The sequence below is a fragment of the Neomonachus schauinslandi genome, chromosome 10 (genome assembly GCF_002201575.2).
Source record: "Neomonachus schauinslandi chromosome 10, ASM220157v2, whole genome shotgun sequence".
Taxonomy (NCBI): domain Eukaryota; kingdom Metazoa; phylum Chordata; class Mammalia; order Carnivora; family Phocidae; genus Neomonachus; species Neomonachus schauinslandi.
Window position 1 is genome coordinate 13,141,376 of NC_058412.1, and position 9,485 is coordinate 13,150,860.

At 34.7% G+C, this 9,485-nt stretch overlaps 1 protein-coding gene across 1 annotated transcript; it reads right to left on the reverse strand.

Moving 5' to 3' along the window:
• Window positions 1–348: 348 nt before the first annotated feature.
• RAD51AP2 (RAD51 associated protein 2) lies at window positions 349–7,688 on the reverse strand. The gene is given in 4 exon segments (XM_021697687.1): window positions 349–388; window positions 390–504; window positions 3,987–4,067; window positions 4,427–7,688. Coding segments are annotated over 4 exon segments (3,498 nt in total).
• Window positions 7,689–9,485: the final 1,797 nt, after the last annotated feature.

Sequence of the window (9,485 nt, forward strand, 5' to 3'; positions counted from 1 at the left end):
TGAGTCACAGATCCTTTTGAGAAACCTATAAAGGGTATCACTCTTCTCCATAAAAGCTTCATACACATACATATCATGAAATATAATAAGTTGACGTGTTTAATGAATCATGAAAAGCTTTTAATGTATACATTGTAATATAATATGAAAATATCAATGAAATATTTTGTAACATTTAAAGGCAATTAGATAATTCACACACAAAACACACACACACACACACACACACATACAAAACCCTCTGCGTACTTCATAATAAATAAAGCTCAAAACTCTCAACCCAGGAGAAAGCATTTAACCAAAGTAAGAGACAAAAGATTTATAGATCTTGTGAAATGTTTTGAAATATTAAAGTCCAGTGTCTTCTTTTAAGTTCTCATAACATTTACTTCAGATAGGGATGAAGTTGTTTGAGCTTAGCTTTTCTTGACAACCCAATTCTGATTGGTCGACTGCATGTCTTAAGAGGTAGTACTCTTGAAATTCCATGTGAAAAATTACTACCTAAAATATAAGACAATAAAAGTGCATGAGGGAATAAAAATTACTTGTAGTTTCTAAGCTTAAAAAGTTTTACTTACTTATCATCATCATCTAGCAACATTTACTGAGTCACTGAGCTAAGTGCTTTAAATACATTAGTTTACTTTTCCTATCTCCATTTTTAAAATGTGAAAACCTCAGCATAAACAAAGTTAAGTAACTTTCCCACATAAAATAGCAACTAAATAAAATCGGCATTCCAGTCAGGCAGTTTGACTTAACAACAACAACAAAAGTCTACAGTTAACTTGGTGTTGTGGCTTTAAAAACCAAGTCATTTTTCTATTAGAAGCTAAACAGTAGGCTGTACTGTTAGTGATTTCATTTGGCTTCTAATAGAGATTATTATCAACAATAGTGCACAAATGCATTTCATCTATTATGTATTAATGGAGGGCTCTGATTTTGAAATTTTAATTTAACATCATACTATCATATTCAAAAAAGTTCAAAACATTTCAAGGACAACAATCAGTCGACCAGACAGGTAGGATCAACTATTCTTGATAATGAAATACAAAAATATACCTAATTTTCAGAGCGCTTTAAAAAAAAAATAGTGAAGTACATCTGTAAAGCTAAAAATGTATCAAGCTTTAAGCCAGCTTTAATGAATTAGTATGATCTTAATATAATAGCACATTTTACTAAAAATGGTGTAATCAACCTAATAATAATTCTGGCAAAAGATAAACAGCATGATTTCTACTATGCTGAACCAAACAGAACCTGTGTGTCTACCTATGTAAACATTAATGAAATAAAATACAAAGTTTAACTATAGGTAAATAGGGAGAAAACAACTTACCACAAAAATAGCTATAAATCAGCTTATGACAATTTGTTCAACATTAAAAGTATAAAGTTAATTATAAAAATAAGAGAAAAAAGCATACTACTAGTTTTTTCAATTTTTAAAGAATAGGGGATTGTCCAAATAAAACAAAATTGTTGGATCATTTCTGATACACTAGATTTGTTTATAAATTAGATAATTTCAGCAATTTATGCTAAGTGGGCTTCTTCATTATGAGATGATCATTTCAGAACAAAGCCATGATTAGTCTATTTGATTACTTTTTCAAAGAATAGCTTTCCTCTTTCATGGTCTAATACGACAGATACTTCTGGTAATTTTGCAATGGGTAGGAAATCACCAAACCCATTTGTGTCAACAGCAGGCCCTTTGCAAAGCATATGTCCTTAAACAGTCACCAAGTTGTGGCTATAAGGATACGCTTGTCTCCTTGGAATTCCTAACTTTTATAAATAAGTTGTGATCCCTTTTATTATTACTGTACACCAGATTAATTTATTGCTTTGTACTACTTCACAATTGCAAACATTCAAGCACACTACCAGAAATTATTCATTTTAAAAATCAGTGTCAACTAATTGAACTTAAATACATTAAAAAAATCAGTGTTTAAAAAAGCCATAAAATTTATTAGTAATCTTTTAGAAATAATACTAACTCAAATGTTTTCTAAATCCTTGCAAGTCAAAATACAGTCCATAGGCTAGCAGCATCTACATTTGCCAGGAGCTTGTTGGGAATCAGAATCTTAGGGCCTACCACACAAAAGAATCAGAATCACTGAACAGGACACCCAGGTGATTTGTATGCACATTAAAGTTAGGGAAGTTTTGGTGCTAAATGGTATATAAAGCACCTGGTGCACTGACTGGCTGGCATATTTCACATATTCAAAATAATTTCAAACTACTTGCATTTTCTACACCACAGAGAAGGGAGAGAGAGTCAGGATGTGCTGGAGACATTACTGGTAGAAATTTAACTGGAGGCAGCATGATAACAACTGGCTAGGCATCAAAAACATTTCAGCATCAGGATGGAGCCAACCATTTCCCAATGCCTTTAAAATCACGCTGCATAAGCAGTCACCCACTCTACCTGGGCAGAATTAGTCCAGGTTTACTAGCCCCGCTTTCCGCCATTTCCCAACTTTTTCCTTACACTATGGATTTTAACAAGTCTCAGAAAAATTACTCCATTTTTATGGACTTTGAATGTAAATCCAAGATGACTGTCTTAACATAGTACTAAATAATTTTGGCTGTCCATATTATTTTTCATATTTCATGACCTTATTTTTCATATTTCATGACGAGGCTCTTTTTCTTGTGAAGGCACGATAGAGTATTATGGGTTCAGATATTCCTAACAAATGTAACACTTCTTTTCCAGTTTGTGCACATACTTCAATTTTCCTCATATATCCATTCCATTATTACAGGTATGACCATGATGACAATGTGAGTATGAGCTCCCTAGTCTTCCTCCTTTCTATCTCAAAATACACTCCTAAACCCAATCTCTTCCTTTCTGTTTGTCCTAGAAGAAACAACCTGTATCCTTTCCAACCTAATTCTACCACTCTGCTTTGAGTCTCATAGAGTATTGTTCTCTGAATTATTCCCTTTATTCAGGGGAGAAGAGATTACCTAGGGGCTTTTGACCTTCCAAGGAATGGGATTAATTTTTAATTACCTCACTGTAAACTAAGAAAAGAGAAACAGATACAGTTCTGAAGTGACTGAATAAAGGTATTGGTGATAGCGTCCTACTGATGATGAGAGGCCAGGAAAAATATTTTGAGAAACGATGCATGACTGAAGATGTTTTGGTAAATATATTTCACCTACATCATTACTCTTTCTAGATCTAGTCTTGTGGTGTAATACCAGCAATTTCTGACCATGAAATGAAGACTTAGTCATTTAGAAAACAGTTTCCTAATTTTAACCCTACCCCTACCTCAGTCCCATTGGTATTACAGGTTACAATGGATATTAGACTTAGTGTGTTTTATTCAGGTGTCATAGACCTTTTAGGCAAAGGATAAAGTTAGTTGTTCAACTTCTCTTTAGTTTTATTTTTTAGTACAAATCAAAAGTTTAAATGTCATAGTCGTAGATCATGTTAATATATCTAAGCGATAATAATTTTTTTAATTACTAAATAAAATATTCATATAGAGAGCCCCATAATAAAGAATAGAGAACATAGATAATAAATATGTAATTGGGGATAACATCTCATCAATGAAAATCCAACTTAGATAAATGCCTTTTTTGGTTTTGCCAATTAATGTTACACACATTACATGTATTTATTAGACCAAAAACAAAACAAAACAAAACAAAAACCTGTCTTCATCACATAGTTATTGCAATGCATCACTGTAAATACTGAAACACAGTTTTGTAGAGCACGTTTCCCAGTAACATTCTAAATGGCATTTTAATTTTTAGCTGATTTTTAACTATTGGAATTTGCATCAGTAAGCTATTGATGGTTACAGAAGTGATAAATCTTTGTATTTATCTTCTAACAACCTGAGGATATTCTCCTCGTGCTAAAAATACAAAATGCAATAATCATCTTAGAAGTTATTCTAGAAAATAACCAAAAATCTTACCTCCCTTCAGTAAATAATTAAATTTTTCCTCAAGTTCATCAGAGAAAGAAGCAGGCCTTTTAGGTGAAGGTGTTTTACAGTCTGCGAATAAAAATCAGTATGTTACAGCAAAAAGTAACTTTTACATAAAATGTTAATACTATAAACAAATTACTTTCTCGAAAATATTTCCTCCTGTTGGCTTCTAATATTTAGATAAATGAAGCAGGACTCATCAAGGCTCCTTTTAAAAATTTCATCACTTTGTGACCTTCAACCTCAGGATATTATTTAATGTTTGATCAGCCTTTCATGGGAAAATAATGTGCATCAGTAAATACTGTCTTACTTTTTACCTCTCTCTCCTTTTTTCAAAAAATTATATATTTGGCCTACACAAAAAAAAAGCAGCAATTTTTTTTTTATCATGAGAAAAAGGCATTTTAAAACTAATTTCATACCTTCCTTGGAACTAGAATAAAATTCTTCTTCCAGGGTTCTTAGACAGCTATATTCATTTGGAACTTCCTGTTCTCCATGATCGGGTACTGTTTTCCATTTAAATAAACTCTGGTGTCTTTTAGGCATATTAGGACATGTTATAGCATCACAGAGCAAAGAAGACTCACATATTTTGTTGACTGTAACCATTTCCAAATCTTTTTTTATCTCCGTTTTTACCTCCTCAATATCACTATTTTCTCTAAAGTAATTTTCTTGCTCATTGTTTGTTTCCACAGCGCTTAGAATTTTGCTTTCCTTAGTGATTTCATGAAACATATGAAGTTCTTCAAGTACTAAATCAAATTTACTCTTCATCTCAAAATCGTTCACTGTTGTCTGAGCTTGTGTTGATAAACACTCAGCAGTTAAGTCCTGAAAACATTCATTGTTCCCTAGACTCAAATCAGTTTCAAACTGATGATTAACACATTCTGTAGAATCATTCTTCGGATGAAAATGCTTTGAATTAGCCAACTCACTGTCTTGCAAAACACTCTCATATTCATTTCTGTCAGCTACATTATTTTGATTAACATATTTAATTTCTTCCACATTTACTTTTTTATTCATTAATGAAGCTGGTTGCATAGAAAACATGCCATTCATTGAATAAAAATTATTTTTCTCTTCCTTTTCTATCTTAGTATCTTTGTTAACTTGGCAACTGTTTGTTAAACTTTGTGCTGTGACTTCTACTTCCGCCTTCAAAATTGAGTCGTGTTTTTTTCCTTTGACTTCATTTAGCAAGCTCCCAACATTTAACACTTCAGTTAGAGTCCTAGGATTGGTTTGTTCACTATGTTTTAAGTTGTGGTTTGTTGGTATGGCCCGTTGCCTAATATTGAAGAAATCTTCAAATACGCACTTAAAATTAAAGCTACTGATCTTAGTATGCTCCTGTTTTCTTTCAGTATCTAAATCTTGGTTGTACATATTTATTTCATAAAATTTTTCATTAATGTATCTATGGTTGTTCTGTATAAATGGAGAACCAGATTTAACATGTGTTTTAACAGCATTAGGACTACAGTGAGCCCAGTTTGCCTCATTTATGAATTGTCCAGGACAACTCTTATTCTTGTAAATTTCTTTTGTCAAAGAAATTTCATCCACATCATCAAAATCCATTAAAAGAGGAATTTTTTCGTATGTTTCAAAAATTGGAAACTGTTTGTTTTTAGTTGTCAGATGGAAGGAATTGATGGTTTTTTTCTTAGACTTTTCAAAAACGTGATCAGTTTTAAATAACTTTCTTTTTTCTAACATAGGTTTCATATCTTCTAGTAGTCTTGAAAAAGTTAAAATCCTTACGAGCTTTACAGTATGATTTTCCTCTATAATATTTTTTGAATAATGCAAATGCGCTACCCATTTGACAATGCATCTCTCCTCTAATTTAGAATCATTTTCAACTCTTGTTAAAGAGTCAAACTTACTGAGCAAAGAAGCTATGTTGTTTTTCAATACGCTATTTAGAGGTTCTGAAACACTGCTTTGTAAATATATGCTTAACATAGTCTTTCTATTGACATCCATATTCTTAATTATTAGATTTTGAAGATCAATTTGCTTTTTATCCTTGAAAATTTCACACCAGGTTAAAATATTATCATCTTTTTGATTTTCTGAAGTATTTTCATGAAAAGAAAAAATTGCCATAATGAAACTTCCAAAAACATTGCTTAAATGAAAGTCTTTTTGTGTAGTACAGTATCTTAACTCTAGCATATTATTGTTTTCTCCTTTACCATTTAACCAAAAAAAAATTTTTAAAGCCTTTCGGCTACCAAGTGTTCCTATCATGAGAGGTTTTGATTGTTTTTCATGTGTATTCCTGGCTTTTGTATAGTGATAATCTTTGCTTAAAACATCTATTTCTAATAATTGTAGAAAATTCAATTTTTCTCCAGTTTTCTTAATATTTTCACTTTGAGTCTTGTAATTATCCATAATCCAACAACTTTCCCTCTTTTTTGCCAAAACTTGTCTAATGTTACAGTCCTGGCTTTGAGATTTTTCTAATCTGGTAAATATGTAAATGTCCAGGCATGTTTCTACTTCTCCCAAGTTTGCATTCCCTAGTATTATAGTGAAATTCTTTTCAGACTCTGTTACATCAGTTATGATACTACTGTGGTTATAGTAGTTTAAACTGATCAAGTCTTTTTTTCTCACACAAATATTTTGGTTGCTGAGTGACTGGTGGTTACTTTCATAGCATGCAGAAAAAATATTTTCCGCATCGGCATCCACAATGTTTTTATCATCCTGTAACTTTTGCTTCTTAACATCAGGCCTATTTTGGGACCAGTAAATGTTTGTCAAATCCCTAACATATGCCTCGTTTTTGTCATTCTTTTTCTTCGCTATTTCCTTTAAATAGACAGAGGACATTTTGCTATTTAAATCAGTTGGAAACTCAGGGATACTTATTGTGCTGCCATCTCTAAAATAGCTGGGTTTGGCAATTTCTATGCTGGGCTGGTTTTGAGATTTTGATATATTTGGTGTAGATGTTGAAATGTTATTTTCTTTTTTATTTGATGGCATAACACTGTCAGCTTTACATCTGTTCTTAATATCACGAACTGTTGATTTGGTTTCCTTGCAAAACGTAACATCCAAAAATAAGTATTCTCTCTGTTTTACATAACTATTGTCTTCCTGAATATTGTCTCTCCCTTGGACTAAATATTGTTTTCCATCCGCGTTTTTAACTCCACGTATATCGTGTAGAGAGGCGTTGGGCAGAAGCGAACCGACCTCCACTTCAGCTCTATCACCGCAGTGCACACTGAAAACCTCTTTGTCATACAGCCCTGCTTCGCAAGACCTTCCGGAAGCCCTCAAACCAGAATCAAAACTTTGTGAGGGGAAAGACTGCAAACAACTGTTCATCTCAAATTTGCCGTTTTGGCATCTCAGATTACATATCTGCTCCCCACTGACTGGCTTCTCCACACACGAGTCTGCGGAGTGATCAAAAATCACATTAGTTGAAACAAGGAGCGTCCTGAAGGGTCTGGGCGACAACTGCCAGGCTTTTTCCACCTCGGACAAGCGAGGCACCAAAGGAAGCCTCCACTCCACCTCAAAGGCACTGCCAGGTTCCTTCAGACGGGGCCGCTTACTACTGGGTGGTTGGGAATCAGGGTCCTCGGGAGGCGGTAAAGAGGACCTGAACTCGGCACCCCGCGCCGTGGAGTGCGTGAGCGACATGACAGCGAACTGAGGTGATCTGTCCGAGGTTCCTGTCGGGCTGGGTTTTAGTAGGCTCCGGGTGGCTCCGCCTCACCCCCACCCCTCAAGCCCCGGTCACGCCCCTGACACGCCCCCTAAGGCTGGTTTAGGCCCCAGTCTCAGGGAAAGCCCCGCCCTGGACCCGCCCCGGCCCCTCCCTGGACCCGCCCCAGCCCCGCCCCAGCTATCCGGCCCTGCCCGCCCCCACTCTACCTTAGGCCCGCGAGCTCGGGTGGACTCTCTCTCCCTCAAAGTAAAACGCACCCGGGGCCGTTACGTTGTCTATTTTTAGCGCCTCTTGCTGGTGCCTGGACTATAGCGGCTCTAAATATTTTCTTCCCTCTGGTAGAATTAAGGGAAAAGTCAGAATCTCTCTCTCTCTCCCTCTCTCTCTTTGAGAACAGAAACAGCTTTGTTTTTAAAATTCTAAAATTCTGTTTACCTCAGAAGCGGCTTCTCCACAGTTGCTCTAGAGCGTCTTCTCCAGTGTAGTTTTGTGAGCACCGGACCAAACCGCTCTGTGTCAGGAATAACTTTTAAAACGCTCTTAATCATACCGGTGGCATTTAAAATCAGATTTCCACCTCACTAATAAGGTATGTTTAGGGGAAAGAAGGGACTGGTATTTAACAATCTGAATATTTTAGGGAAAAAATGTGTGGAAATAATTATCCAGATAATTACTAATCTTCACTTTAAAACAGTAGAAAAATCGTTTTCATATGTGCTGTGGGATTTCCTTCCCCAATATTATGGATAAAATAACTTAAAGATAAAAATTATATTTCAACTATTCCAGTTATTATAAGCATAAATAATGATACAGTTCCGACTCCTACCTAATAAATTGTGTGGACGTTATTTTTCTTTTTCCTCTGTCTTGAGAATATTTATTATTTCAAGTCAGTTCTGATTTTTTGTCAATTCCATAAGAAGAAAATGATTTTCAAAATGTTTATTTTATTAAGAAACATGTGATTACTGTTCAGTCATCAAAAACCTCAATCCCCTTGATGATTGTTTCAAAGTTGGTCAGTTTTATGTTCCCTGGTTAAAATTATAAGAACCACAATAATGTGCAAGAGGGATACTAATTTTAGAACCCATGGGAGCATATATGGCAAGATATGACTAGCATACTACTTTACATAATAAGATGTTCATCAGCCTCCTGTCTTGTAAATACTCTTAGATATATTGTGATTTCAATTCTGGGTATTTGCTATTACTTTGGCTTGTAAATTCCTCCAGAGAAATGTTTGCTTGAATTTGTAGAAAGCCTTGCATTATAAGCACTTCATCAACACTAACAATAAGCACGTGGCAGCTGTTCAAATTATACATCAGTGAGTTCTCAAAGTGCTACTTCTATGTATCTTGAATCCCATTCCTTTTTTTACCTCAGACTTTCCACAATTCTACATTCCATACTAATGCAATCTGTTCTATGCTTGTGATCAGCCCGTAAGGACTGACTTGCTTAGCTAACAGTGCACTAACAAAGTATCAGGAACAAGCTATCTTTTCTTTCTTTCTTTTTCTTTCTTTCTCCCTTTCTTTCTTTCTTTCTTTCTTTCTTTCTTTCTTTCTTTCTTTCTTTCTTTTCTTTCTTTCTTTCTTTCTTTCTTAAGTAAACTCTATCCCCAATGTGGGGCTCAAGCTCATGACCCCAAGATCAAGAGCTGCGTGTTCCACCAAGTCAGGGAGGTACCCCAAGAACAACCTTTCTATTAAATGCCATAGCTTTGTGATTCTAGATTGATCTGTAACTTGGTG